The 15,741-nt window shown below is 32.8% G+C and overlaps 1 protein-coding gene across 1 annotated transcript in view; it reads right to left on the reverse strand.

The window, feature by feature from the left end:
• The window catches only part of LOC108909714, a 136,153-nt gene extending 120,663 nt beyond the window's left edge, over positions 1 to 15,490 (reverse strand). The window contains 2 exon segments of the mRNA XM_023454929.1: positions 10,876 to 10,998; positions 15,433 to 15,490. Coding sequence (XP_023310697.1) covers positions 10,876 to 10,998; positions 15,433 to 15,490 — 181 coding nt within the window.
• Positions 15,491 to 15,741: the final 251 nt, after the last annotated feature.

A 15,741-nucleotide genomic window follows, 5' to 3' on the forward strand; every position in this document is an offset into this window, starting at 1 on the left:
TGTATAGGAAGACATACCATCCCTCGGAAAAGATGTAAGACCTTGTCTAAACAATTTAGGCAAGTAAAAGATCCCTACCTCATGACAAAGTGGGACAGGGATCCATGGCGTCGGTGTTTAGCCATAGTAGCAGAAATAGGTCGACACGACGTAAAATAATGAAAAAGTTAAAAGCTACAAATTTATTATTATTATTATATTATTATTGGTATTATATCATTATTATTATAGTTCAGTCGGCAGAGGCCAAAAAGTTACTGTTGGTGACATTTCCTTGATAACTCGGAAATAACTACACAGGAATACTTTAAATGATGAGTACAATAACAGGCTAATTTGCTAATAAAGTATTTTATCAGGAAAAAAGTTATTAACAATTTAATAGTGAAATAAAATTTGTTTTTATTAGTTTTGTTTAAATAACTCTGCGGGATGACTTTGTACGAAAAAATGCTTAGGACATGATTTTGTTCGTAATAAAAATAGCTACAAAATGGCGGTGGTCCGATTACGAAATTTGCAATAACAAAGCCGTGAGATTGAAAAAAACGGTATAAAACGTCAATTTTTTAAAGATGCTGAAAAAATGTCAATTATAAACAAAAAGTGGTAAAACTTTCGAAAACTATAGTTCAATATATATACAATGATGACGCTAAAGTCGAAAATCAGGAGAGCGAAACTTTTTGTTCTATAAAGTTTTATACATCCAGCGGCATCTGAAACTCGAAACTGCCAAATTTGTTTGAAGTTTTGCTTACACTTGAAATTTGGTATACACATAGTGTAAATATGTAGAAACCAACAGCAATTTGCAAAATTCAATTGTCTTCATTTTTGCAACTTTTGTAATTTTTTATACGTCACCGTTCTTTTTATTTTTGAAAAGATATATATGTAGATATGTTTATAAAATATTTCATCACGGTAGATTAGCCAGCACAATTACCTACAATTTAAAATTATATATATTTTCATCGTTTAGATCCTAAGCTACTTAACATTTTGCGCCCGTTAGCCATACTCGTACATTATTCAACATTATTCAACATTTAAACAATTGTTTACTTAAAGTTAAAGGATTACCACACACGTATGTTTTTGTTCTATGTTGATATGTTGAATAATGTACGAGTATGGCTAACGGACGCAAAATGTTAAGTAGCTTAGGATCTAAACGATGAAAATATATATATTTTTAAATTGTAGGTAATTGTGCTGGCTAATCTACCGTAATGGAATATTTTATAAATATACATAAATATACGTCCAAAAATTAAAAAAACGGTGACGTATAAAACCTTACCAAAACTGCAAAAATGAATATACTTGTATTTTGCACATTGCTTTTGGTTTCTGCATATTTACACTATGTGTGTACCAAATTTCAAGTGTCAGCAAAGCTTCGAACAAATTTGGCAAAGTTTAGAGTTTCAGATGCCGATGAATGTATAGCTACAAAATGGCGGTGGTCCGATTACGAAATTTATAATAACAAAGCCGTGAGATTGAAAAAACGGTATAAAACGTCAATTTTATGAAGTTGCTGTAAAAATGTCAATTATAAACAAAAAGTGATCAAACTTTTGAAAACTATAGTTCAATATATATACAATAATGATGCTAAAGCCAAAAATCAGGGGAGCAAAACTTTTTGTTCTATAAGGTTACGGATAAAATCATATCCTTAGCATTTTTTCGTACAAAGTCATCCCGCTGAGTTATTTAAAGAAAACTATTAAAAAATTTTTTTTTTCACTATTAAATTGTTAATAACTTTTTTCCTGATAAAATACTTTATTAGCAAATTAGCCTGTTATTATACTCATCATTTAAAGTAGGCCTGTGTAGTTATTTCCAGATTATCAAGGTTTGACACAGGCCGAACCTCTACCAACTGGACTATTATTATTATTTATATTATTATGAAAGGGAGGTTAAATTTGATTGAATGAAGTGACGGTTTAATATACAATACTGTAGTATAACAACCCTAGGTTCGACAAAAAAATATACGAATATAAACGTAGTTGTGGCCAAAAACATGTGATCGTCATAAGGACTACCTACGTTGTGTGTATCTATTTTTATAGTGACCGGAAGGCGCTGGCTACTAACTTTGTAGAGGGGATGTATGGTTTAATTATATAAAACAAAAGCAGAGTAAATACACCTAACCTTTATTTACATACAATTCAAATTAAACATGTGACAAATAGAAAGAACAACAAAAACATTAACAACCATTTAACATAAAATGAGAGTGCCAGGCTCACCTAGAGCTCCTGTGGGGAAAGAGCATGGCAGAGAAACCCACGATCGTTGCTCTTACCACCCAAATATAAATACAAAACAACCGCTAACCAAAGGCATAAATTAAGAACCTTTGCTAATGATAAATAAGACCTGTCTCATTTAATGTGTCACTAAATGTCATCTGTTACCTCATATTAGTCATACACACTTCCAAGTAAAACTGAAGAGGTTTGGTGTTAGTTAGCCGGCAGAGCCGGAAGGTACTGGAGTCCCATACGGGAGGCAATCCAGCTATAGTTGAGATTTCGGAAGATCCTTCATAACACTGGAGTCCCATACGGGAGGCAATCGAGCTTAATCCAGATTCGTTCCGCACGGGCGAAAATGTTAGTAAACTCAACAAGGCTCGTATAGACGTATGACATAAAGTGAGCACAAGAAATCAAAGAACAACCTAATCATGATAAAACAAGTTAAATGTGAAACAAAGAGGTCGTTAATGCAATATCTGGGCAGTCACGACAATATACATATTTTAACATGTAATAAATAATGAGCAATCTATAATAATAATTGTAACAATTTTATCTTAGAAAAATATACGCCCCTGAGCGTAAGACAATGAAGGCTAAACATATACAGAATTATTATCATGAAACATCTATATTTTACGTATAACGTAATCGTGGCAAAAACAAGTTAGATGTGAAACAAAGAAGTCGTTATTGTAATGTCTGGCAATCAGGACAATACATATATTTTTAACATGAAATAAATAATGGGCAAACTTTAAGTATAATTATAACAATTTTACCTTGGAAAAATATATGCCCTTGAGCATAAAGCAATGGAACCTAAACATACAAAGAATTATTATCATGAAACATCCATAACCATCACAATCATAAGATTACACAGAACAATTAACAACAAAGTACTTAAAGAATATTACCTGCTAACTAATAATACTTTAAACACTTAATTTTGTACTACTTTGACACACTGCCCGCCGATCGTCTTGCTACTTATCTGCACACTGTTCTCACTTCAACTACTTATTTTCGACTATCTCGGCTTCCTTCCAGAATTTCCTACCTAAGTGCCTGTTTTTTGTGCTTCCTTCTATCGACTGTTAATATTACTTTTTCATTGTTATACAACACCTATGTAACAGGTGACGTCGATGTTGATAAGATAAGTACGGTTTTGCACAATACGAATGTTAGGATAAATTTTCGGAGCCCGGCCCTGAGTCGGCAGGCCGCCGCCGGCGTGGCGCTACGTGGCTTTTTAGCGAAAAGGTGATAACTATCGGCAGCATGCTATAAGGGCACTACGTTCTATTATGTAACCTAACGTGCTGTGCACTGCGACGCCTTTCCACCACTTATCCTTGACAAATAAAATAAAATGGGGGACCTTTCTGCGCTTTTTATTTTCTATACGCCCCTGCTCCGTGCCCCGAATCAAAGCATGGCGTCCGGGGAGGCTTTTTATTTTATTTTCCCGTGTAATGGAAGAGGCATTTAGTGTGTTTAGAGTCAATTAGCGAACTTTGTGTGAGCACACTAATTGCTTATATAGGGTGTTTTAAACCTGCCCTCGACGAAATCGAATCAGGCCGAGCATAGGCGGCTGCGAGATATTTTTGTTGTCGGCGTGAATGGTGAAATAACGAACAAGTAGCAATGAATTAATTTCGTAAATTATTTTGGATGGTATTTTTAAGCACTTTTGTCCACGCCGCCACTGGGCACCACCCATATTTGGTTGTATTTTGTTACCTTTTTTATGAAACTAACGGAGTGGCACTGCTTTTGTTTTACTTTACTGCTATTTTTTTAAAGTCATATTTCTTTGCGGACGAAACGCCGAACATCAAACAAATTTGCCAGTGTTCTTAAAAAATTAATACTTTACGTAATTCATTAAATTCATGACCTAATATTGGTAAGTGGATGGCGATACGTTATAATTGTAAAGTAAAACGAACCTCAGTAAAAATTGAGTGTAATACGTACTAGATACCTATCGAATAAATTGATCGATGCGAAGCTTCAGATCGTACAATGACGCGGATAGTGGGATTATTAAAATGTGTTAGTAATAAGAGCGTGCGTCTATTAACAATTTAACTATTTTGGATATGCACCTGTGCCCACAGCCAACCCTGTACCGCAGTGCAGCCGCCTTAACATTTCCGATTTCTAATCAATACAAGCCACGTGATCGCTGAACTGCCAACTAAAAAACCCTAAATATTTATTACTCGTTTACAATAAACAATGACAAACTGTCGAGTCTACGTTTGAGATAACACGAATACCGATTGGTTGAATAAAATATCTTGAAAAATTATGCCAATCACCAAACGGTTAATAAGAATGTTGTGCTTTAACGTAGTCTTAATTAATTAATTTTAATGCGAAAGAAATAAAATTACTGTTTAAATAAAATTACGGGTCAAGTGGTTTGCAATCATTTATGAAAGCTCCTATTTTGGTTAATTGATAAATATTTTGTGATTTACAATATATTTCATGCAACTGCGTATTAAAGATTATAAATTTTCGTCTCTGGTGTAATTTACACTTGTGTAATTAATATTGTCAGATTCTCTGTACTAGTTAAATGTTATAGGAGTCTGGATCCTCAGTCTAGGTAGCTTAGAATAATAGTTGACGTCTACAGAAATTGGCAGGCAATCTTGTAACAAGCAAACGCATGTAGTGGGTATGTTTTTCTTAGTTTGATCCAATTTGTGAACAACTCGTTTGTGCTGTGTTCTGCAGACGTCGAACCTGATATTTCCAGCTATGTAGATGTCAGGGTCCGTACTCGTTACATATTTCACGAAAAATTACATATTTTTGACATACTACAACTAATAATATATTTTTTTCAATCGCATACCTACGTAAGTTACATATTTTCTAACCTAATTTGCGACTGCGCCAATTTCTTGGTCAGTTATTGTAATACATATGATTAAATAAGTTCAGATATCCCAGTCGTCGTTTATCCTCGCCTTACACCCGGTAACGGGGCAAATATACAGGGTGTTACAAATTAGTAGGTTAACCACATATTCTTTGGACTAAAATAATGGGTGTTTTCTTATGCCACTTTTCATTTCGAAGACCCATTTTCAAAATTCAGGGTGTCAACAATATACAGGGCGTTAAAATTTCTTTTATATGGTACCAATACTAACTAAACAATAGTCAAAGAAACGAATTGTACGAGGCAAAGTTTACTTTAGGCTGAAACCACATATCTTGATTTGGGGCGATCTGGTACGAGATATTGCAACTTTTTTTAGATATGTTTGNATCGTTTATGTTTTTCTTAGTTTGATCCAATTTGTGAACAACTCGTTTGTGCTGTGTTCTGCAGACGTCGAACCTGATATTTCCAGCTATGTAGATGTCAGGGTCCGTACTCGTTACATATTTCACGAAAAATTACATATTTTTGACATACTACAACTAATAATATATTTTTTTCAATCGCATACCTACGTAAGTTACATATTTTCTAACCTAATTTGCGACTGCGCCAATTTCTTGGTCAGTTATTGTAATACATATGATTAAATAAGTTCAGATATCCCAGTCGTCGTTTATCCTCGCCTTACACCCGGTAACGGGGCAAATATACAGGGTGTTACAAATTAGTAGGTTAACCACATATTCTTTGGACTAAAATAATGGGTGTTTTCTTATGCCACTTTTCATTTCGAAGACCCATTTTCAAAATTCAGGGTGTCAACAATATACAGGGCGTTAAAATTTCTTTTATATGGTACCAATACTAACTAAACAATAGTCAAAGAAACGAATTGTACTAGGCAAAGTTTACTTTAGGCTGAAACCACATATCTTGATTTGGGGCGATCTGGTACGAGACATTGCAACTTTTTTAGATATGTTTGATTTAACTCAAATTATTTCTATTTTATTCAGTAAATTGAAATAAATAATGACCCAAATCTTTCATATAGCCCGAAAAAATAAAGTCTAACGTCGAATAAATCGAAATCGCGTATCCAAAAAGTTACAATATCTCGTAAACGAGGCCCCAAATAAAAAAAATAGTGTGAAAAAAAAAAGAATAAAACGCCGCTATTTCTAAAAAAATATTCGGGAAGTATAGGCGTACTCAAAAAATAGGGGATCTATGGGTACTGCAATAATACTGTTCGGTTTTAATAAACTATAATATACAATACTCAATTTTTAATTTCGGTGTTATCAGACCTCATCAGTGTAAAACGAACAGGATGAAAGATTAATACGTATAATAATATTCTGGAAATAATTCATTAGACATAATTATAGGCAAGATCCCGTAGATATGCATATTTAGTTTTAATTAACACTGTTGCGTCGGAATACGTAGATTGATTACTTATAGATTAGCTCCTCGTAACATATAGTTATCCGCGTTAACGCCCAAACAGACTCGGTAATACATAACAATCAGACCTAATGAATTAGTAAACAGTCCAGCTGTTGTCAGTGAAGGATTCTGAGACTAACAATAAGGCGTTTGTTAGGATTACTCGCTACGACTTCAGGAACTTAAAATTTGGTACTCGGTATTTATGAGCTTAGACCGGACGAAATTCTGCATTTCCAGAGGCGGGTAATGGATGTTCGATGTATTTTTATCATACAGGGCCGTAGAAAGTGCAGGTTTAACTTTAATTCGCGTTTATAGATGTAAAAATAACTAAACCTGCAAAAAAACTTAATAAAGTTTTTTAATAACCGAAATATGTAGGTATATTAAAAAATAATATAATTTAAAGCTGGTAAGACCGACAGGGCAGGCTTTAGGGTGTCGCTAGGTACGTATGGAATAAATTGATCGATGCGAAGTTTCAGATCAGAGACAGACATGTTATTGTGCAATATATAGATAGTGGAATTACTAAAACGTGAAGAAGTTGATGATTTGCCACCATTAATAAAAATAGCTTCGACATTTTATGAGATTTTATTGTTTTGTTAATATAGTTTGAAAACAAAATTTAGAATTGTTCTGTTAAAGATTAGATAAACTTTGGTAGATGATATAAATTAAATTTGTTAGTGATAGTTATTACAAAACTTCTTCCTTTCCCTTTTCAATTTAATTTAAATTATATTTCTCCGTAAAGTTAATTTTACTCTAATTACTATGACTAACATCAAGGAATTTCTAATATTCAAACAAACACACTTTCGATTGTTCAAAGCGCCATCTATTCCGGAGTATAAATAGTAAGGAACAAATTAACAGTATCATATATTGAGAGTTCTGCTACGTACAAATTTTCGATGGGGCTCAGGAATGTTATAGTTAAGTACTGATGCCTCTATTACTTTCTCATTGCATTTGATAATTAAACTATAATAAAATCTATTTACTGTTGAATCACGAATTCCTACTTAACTACATGACGAGATATATTCTATCGTACTGGTCCTACTTTTAGGTTTAATTCAATTTTAATATTCAATACTTATGTAAATAGAAATTTTTAGTAGTTTTTAATTTAGTAGTTTTTAATTGCCATGTCAAATTTTTCCATCATCTGTACACACAACTAATCCAGGATTAATTTTAATGTCAATTAGAAACGGAGAAGTGGTACAAATGCAGTTAATCTACGGTGAATGTCAGCAAAATGCCGTAGAGGCATCGCGTCGTTATGTAAAACGTTTTTTTGTTGAGGTCTGGCTAAAAAATAAACAAATACTGACTAGAAGAAGAAAATCAACTTAGGACAACTGACAATATTTCTTAGTAAGATACGTAACAGGTATTTTTCCACTCTGTAAAAGGTGACGTTATATTTCATTTAAAAAATTATATCTCGTATTTCGACGACAGACAAGATCTAAGCATATCCCTGTCATTGATTTCCTTTTCATAGATATTCACCCTCCAGGTCTATTTTCAGCTGCAATTCGACATTAATAATGGATCTTAATGGCAAGTGCAATTAGCATTAGGGGAGAATGTCCGACTGCATTGCTGGGTAGAAATCTTTTGTTTTTAATAAAATATAAATCCCATTCAATATTCAATGGCGTCTACTGCTTGGGTTCTGTTGAATAATACTTGCGATGTGATGGTCATTATAAACTTCACATCAAAATTAGTGCACCACTATAAGTGCCCCCCCGTGGACAGTTAGTCTGATTTTGATGATCTTTTTTTTTAGTTATACAGTGTCTAACTTTTCAAAAGTTTGAAAAATTAATATTTTCAAAAATTAAGTTTTTTTTTCGAAATCACGCTTTGTAAGTGAGCCAAAGACCCAGAACATATTCTTAGAACATAAATGAAGAAATCTGTAAATGGATTGCATTTAATTTTGATTTTGTCGCCAAAGGCACTGATTTGTTTATTAATTTTTTCTTAAAAAAAAATGAGACTATCATGTTATTTCGATCATATTTCCGTTAATTTTGATTCTAAAGACTTTTAAAAAGCTCATTTTAAAGGTTTTTCAAAGTACTTTAAAAAAGGTTCAAACAGATTTTTTCCTAATATTTATGGTTTTGGCGTTATTTAAACTGGTTCCAATTTAGTTTTTAGCTAACATATAATAATGTTTAAAAATCCATAACTCGGTTTATATTGCAATTAGAGAAAAACAAAATAGTACCATTAGATTATTTTGTTTATTACCTTTCTTATTGTTCATTGCAGCTTTTTCGTTAAATCCAATGGTTTCAGAGTTATTTGCAAAAAACTGTTCGAAAACAAGCACTTTTTCAGTAAAAAATCAACATTTTCAATGACGAATTACTCGGAAAGTATTGGATTATCCAAAAAACTTTATATAACATTTGTTACTTAAAATTGACTTCTCTATCGATTCCTGTGTTTATTTTGGGCATAAAAATTTCCACCCCAAGAAGGGGTGGGAACCATCCCCAGGGCAAAAGCACACTTCGGCACTATATAAGTTTTGTTCCTTGAGGCATTCCCCACATTCATTCAAAATTTCACGTCAATCGGTTCAGTTATAAAGAATTCGGAGGTAAAAACCCTGAGTAACTGGACTATTAGGTAGAAGTGTTTTCAGTTGGTTTTTTAAATTTATACGAAAATCAGACTTTTTTCGAAAAACAAGAGAGTAGAAAATTGAAAGACGAATCCGAACATATCATACTTGTTACCGTAAAATAGTGGCGTGCTATTTTATTTAGAAAAATATACCACCGATACCTTATAGCTCTGCCACTGGAGAATGCAAATTTTAGAAAAAGCCCTCAGATTTTGGACAATGTTTACATAAATATTCAATACCCCATTTCAAATTATTTCACTTACTAGTTTTTAAATTATTTAAAAAAATTAAAAATATTTTCTGAAGTTTAACACCCTGTATCTTTTTAACGAAGCGTCCTAGATAAAAACTATATAGAAAAGATTCCCCTTAAAATTCACCAAAGAATACAAGGTTTCATATTTGGTCAACATTTGTGAATCACCATGTATAGCATTGCTGAATTCTTTTAGTATAAGAATTTATGTCTTTCTCTTTTTTCTTTTATCATTAAATTGACTATTCCCATACTTTATTATAAAGGTTATTTATTTGTTTATTTATTTATTTATTTATTTATTTAAGACATGCTTTCATTGGGAACGATACTTCACAACGTATTTTCAATTCGTGCGTATCATTTGCGGTTTAATTTTATTGCTGTTATATGTTGCTTTTGATTTGTTTAAGATGTCTAGCACTGATTTAGTAATTAAATTAGTATTGAATTAAGATATATAGCATTTATTTTTAATAACCTATTTTAACCTACTATAGTGATCTTAGTATATTTCTACTATATCACGTCAATGTCAGAGATCATTGACACAGAGATTTACGACACAGTAATTTCAATGCAATTCGTTCGCAACTGACAAAAAATATACTGACATTAAAATAGTATGTCGCAAAGTCAAACAAAAGCAAACTTTTTACAAAATTATTTTCTCTGTCACTCCGTTAGTTCCATAAAGTTGATCTAAAACGATAGGTAACATCTGGCAACATTGATAAGCGTCCACATACGGCATATATACAACCAAAATCGATATTGTGATTGATAGATTATTTGATTTGAAATCAATTAGATTAGTATTGTTACACCTAAAAAACTGACCTCACTAATAGCTACACCATGATATCATTAAAAATGTTAAAAAAAATTGTATTTGGATTCATGTCAATAGCACTGTTATTAATTGAGATACGCAGTTGAATAAAAAACGCCCCAATTCATTTTTCCACTTTGTATTACATTCATTTACACTGAGAGGATAGCAGTGGTAATGATCAAAATTTCAAGCGGAAACTCTGCATTTTCTACCGCGTAAAAATGTCATCCGAGCGTTGGTTATTGTCAGACGCTACGGAATTATTCCAAATTAGGTTTAACTGTGGTAAAACACCCAACCGCCGTCACATCGCTAATGAAGGTACTTTATATGTCCAAAACAGAAATCAAATTCATTGCAAACACGTTATTCCGCATATAATTCAAACTATTTTAGTGAGTTTATTTGTCAGAACATATTTTAACAAGTCGACAAAATATTTCATCAAAATCGACTTACCGACTTCAGGACCGCAGACTCTGGGTATGATTTCTAAGATGGCGGAACAGGAGGCATCCTCGAAGCACAGCTGTCTGGCCAGCAGGCAGTTTAGGATTGCTATAGTTGTCTTCGTGTTTGGACCTGGAAGAAAGATAAATATTGCTATATTGATGTACCAATCAAAGTCAAGTATTTAAATAGACGTAATATGGTACTAGTAATACGAAGTATTGTTAGAAACATACATCTGAAACAATAAGGGTCCTATTGTTGTTCCCTGTGGATCACCATAGGAAGATTCGAAGCTACTACAACAAAAACCAATAACAAAGTTTGGGTGTTATTATCGATATTAAAAAAAACTCAATTTTTTCTGCGAGAAAAGTCAGATACCCCGTATATCCGAGTTTCCATTCCCTGTTAAGTCGCGGAATTGCCATTGCACGGTAATAAACCGGTATAAACATGTAAAATAAACAAGAAGGCAGGGTCTGTAAACCGACCCATTATCCATTATATCGTTTTATTTTAAGGTCGGGTTTTCTCGGAGCGCTGTCGAGTCAACTTGAGCTTTTAAATTAATAGAGACTAGTTTTGTCTGTGAATTAAACTCTAATTTTCCGCACTGAGCCAAGTACGAACTATTGAGCACTTGGTTCGTATAACGCGGAACGAAAGCGTATTATACTTGCATAAATATGTTCTCATCTTGCGTACTATCGGGGCAAAGAAAATTTTTGAATAGAGCGCAAAAGTTTTGTCAGCGCCAAGAGCTGGTGTTGGTAGAATACATCTTTAATTAATGGGACTAATTAAATTGGGTTCAGGATTGCACTCAACCGGAAAAAAAGTAAAAGGTTAAGAGGGCCTTTTTAAAGTCGTAGAAAAAATAGTCCTGGAATATTACTCATAACTTGTGTAGTTTATGGTACATGAAATATTAGAGCTCGACACTTCGGTGCTTAAATATGGCGGAGAGGTGGGGGATTTGGCGCGTTGATACAAACCGCTACACACAACCAGCTTTTTTTGCTTTGTATAAATGCAACTTAAGGAGGTATATAGGGGTCCGAGGGAAGTGAGGAGCGCAGGGAGGTCCTATGCTTTTCTTATGGGAATGAAACCCGTTGCTAATTTGAAAAAATTAAATTCTATTAAAATTATTTGCGATAAACATTATCTATATAGCAAAGAAATCTACTCATATGCACATAGCATACATATTGACTAATTAACAACATAAAAATATCATATTTAAGTAGTTTTCAATTCTATTTAATGAGCGCATAAAGACTAGATGTGGCAACAGCGCTAATAATTGACTAGCAGTTGTATACACTGTGAACCTACAGACCTCGGACATCGGAGATATTGCGCGTCAAATTCTGGTAAAAATGCGCACGCGTTCAAAAATGTATTGTGTGTAAACTATGTACGATGTAATTATTATATATAGCAAATATATCGTATTATCCTCGCGAAGATTTGTATCCTATATTAAAAAATTCGTAAATCACGTGAACTGGTAAAACAACGAGAATTATGTTAATTTAGTTTTAAAGAAATGAAATGTCACTCGCGCCCATTTCTCGTCCAAGTCGAAGAAAATGTTGGATGCAATTTTAAAGTTTCTGTGATATAAATTACATTATTATTCACTGTTCGTGTTTTTAATCTCTATTTTGGTAATGTTACAAAAGTTTTGCAACTATAACTAATTTTTTAGATATAAAGTTTGCTGAGATATATTTATGTTCCTTTGTTATTCCGTACAAATGCTTGTATCTTAAGTATTACTAATTATATTAATCAAGTAAAGAAAACTTTATGTAACTCTAAATATTGCTGGGTAATGATTACGATGTTTCTATAAACCATTAAATATATTAAAATAATTTATCAACTGTATTTTTTATTCCAGTAAATATATCACAGCTTCCTAGTCTTTTTAAATTAATCTAGTTTTTTAAAAACATTACAAAAAAATCATCTGTTGTAGATAATTTATTGCTGATAACAATATACATGGAATTTAGGAAAAATGTATATGTTTGAAATCAATTTCGTTTTTATCAAGTCTTTCAAATGTATTCCCTCCTTGCTGTCAGCTGATCGCGACGTTGCCACATTAATCTTCAAGTAAGACCGAAATGCAATTATTGGTCTCTGTTTTTAATTAATACAGCTGTACTATGTTCAAAACTTACATTAGTTTTACATCAAAAATAAGATAATACTGTGTACTATCTATGGAAAAGTTTTGTTTCACAATTTCTACATTTTTTTCTCAGTTATGGACAAAAAAAGAGCCGCACCGTCCATCTTCGCGATATAAACCTATGTTAAAATGAACAACTTTCAACAACAATATCTCAAAATCTAGATTCAAAAAAAAAAAAAAAAATATGACGCACAGAAGGAGCACTGGCTAATACACTATATAAATTTCAAGAACATCTGTGCATTTGAGTAAACCCGATATACCTCCTTAAAACACTTATACAATAAGTAACTATGAATTTTACAGTAAAATAAAGTGTTTGATTACTTCCGGAAATCGCTATGGTAATGCAAGGTTCTATTGACGATTGGCGATAAAAATATTTACATGCGGAAGAATCTGTAATCGTGACAATTCCTATCCTTCATTATTTATTCGAGGAAGGGGATGAATATTATTATTCCATAGGTCACATCCGTGCTCTGAAACGGCTTATCGTGGATAAGCTTCAGTGAATGAATAAAAAAGCTTAGCTAGGGTCTTAATTTATTGGTAAGGTTACCAAAGGACAAGGTCGGAAGAACTATAAAAACTGTTTTTAAGGACTTTTTAGATATGTATCAAGTGACCAGTACCTGGATTAAACTCGACTTGCTGCCATATTGTTACTTTGTATAAAACCCTGTTACTAAGACAACAATATCAATATTTTTTTAAAATATTGATATTGGACTGAAATTTACATTATATCGCTTATCAGTACGCGTTACCTTTTATTTGATAATTTTATGAAGTGTACCCTAGTCGCATAGTATCCAATTTCACCAATATGTGATAGATATCTGTTGTTCGAGCTTCTATTTCTGGACTTAAACGTTAGACCCAAATTGATCGTAATGACTCCATAGACATTATCTTAACTGTGGAATTATGTAAATTGCGCCAGGGCATTAAATTTTTTTATTTGGTGAATTTATTCCGTGCCACCTAGACGTGATTTTAATTTAATCGATCCGGCGAAAAGCGGCGACTTACTTACGTTTCTTCAGCGTTAATTATACGAGGTGGTCTTATTTTGCACCTTATTTATTAACAAGTTTCGAGCGAAAAAGCTAATTACCTAAGTGTTCGCGCGAAAAAAAGAACCCAATCACGACAAAAACCGTTCGAATACTGACACGAGATAATGGCAAACGAAAACAGTTACCCACAGGCCTCCTTTCCACAAACGAAAAGATTTCAATAGAACAATAACAGCCCCTTTGCTCGGTAAATATTTTTTATAGCCGTGATAAAATAAAGAACCAGAAAAAACACCGAGAACGAAGTCTGGGAGCCGGGAAATCAAACTGGCATCATTTAGGTTAGCTCGAGGAATATATTTCCTGTCTTTTATTTATGTGTGCTTTGTTCCGGAGTGTGGCAGAAATTAAAATAAAATAAATAAAAGGTGTCTGTTTACGTTTGGAATATAATTTGGGTCATTTTTATGACCCAGAGAACACTACTTAGAAGCTTAAATGTTGTTTGATTATAAAATTTGAAAAAATAATTTCAATCAAACAAAAAGTGACACAACCGTTGCCTTCTTATAACTGTACTCTTTATATTACAGTACACTATAAGAATATACAGCGTTGGGCAAATGTGTACCATAAGTTAGATTACAAAGTACCATTAAAAAAAGTGTTCGTAGTATTTTTATTCTTTTCAATAACGTACTTCAATTCCTAATAACTACTTTTAAATGGAACACCTATGTACAATCATTGATTAAAAAATACATTTTACAAAAGTTTTTGTAGTATTCTTATTCTTTTGAATGATGTACTTTAATTTCCAATATCTACTTTATTTTTTGAGATACGGCGTTATCGGCAGTTTTATTTAATGGACCGCCCTGTTTATTTTAACATTTTTAGAAAGACAGATTTTCACCAGTTATAGTGATATAGGGTTTGGTGGGTCTGCGATTTATTGTTTTTTAAATGGATAAAACAATAAAATAGAGTAAAATTTTTTTTAATGAAAATGAAATTTCTTATTGCAAAATATGGAGCACTTGAATATTAAAAAAAGATTCATAATAAATGTTTAAACTGATGACCTTCGACAGCCTGACAATATCCTAATCCATTAACGAAGGCTCTTTTGAATGGTATGCTGTGATATTTCTCGAACGGCCATCATAATTAGACCTTCTAACTCTTCTAACGACTGAGGTTTGGTCTTGTAAACAACAGACTTTATATGACCCCAAAGGAAATAGTCTAACGGACTTAAATTTGGCGATCGCAGTGGCCATTCAAAATACCTCTTCGCCCTATACATCTCTGTGCAAATACTTTATGTACCGACGCAGGTCAACTCCTTAATGAGGCGGAGCTCCATCTTGTTGGTACCAAATGCCATTTGAGAGTAGTTCAGGATTTACTGGGTTTGGAAATAAAGGAATTAATGTTGGAACAATTTGCTCGCGCAAAAGTTGTGAATAACGAAGTGTTCAAATTTTCTCCAAGAATGGTCCTCTGATTATGCCCATCCATACATTTAATTTCTGAAGATATTGAGTGTGATTTTGTTCTATCCAATACGGATTTTGATCATTCCAGTAACGACAGTTATGTCGATTTACAAAACTGTTCAAGCAGTGTGTTGATTCA

The sequence above is a fragment of the Anoplophora glabripennis genome, unplaced genomic scaffold (genome assembly GCF_000390285.2).
Source record: "Anoplophora glabripennis isolate ALB-LARVAE unplaced genomic scaffold, Agla_2.0 scaffold395, whole genome shotgun sequence".
In the NCBI taxonomy this organism is placed as follows: Eukaryota; Metazoa; Arthropoda; class Insecta; order Coleoptera; family Cerambycidae; genus Anoplophora; species Anoplophora glabripennis.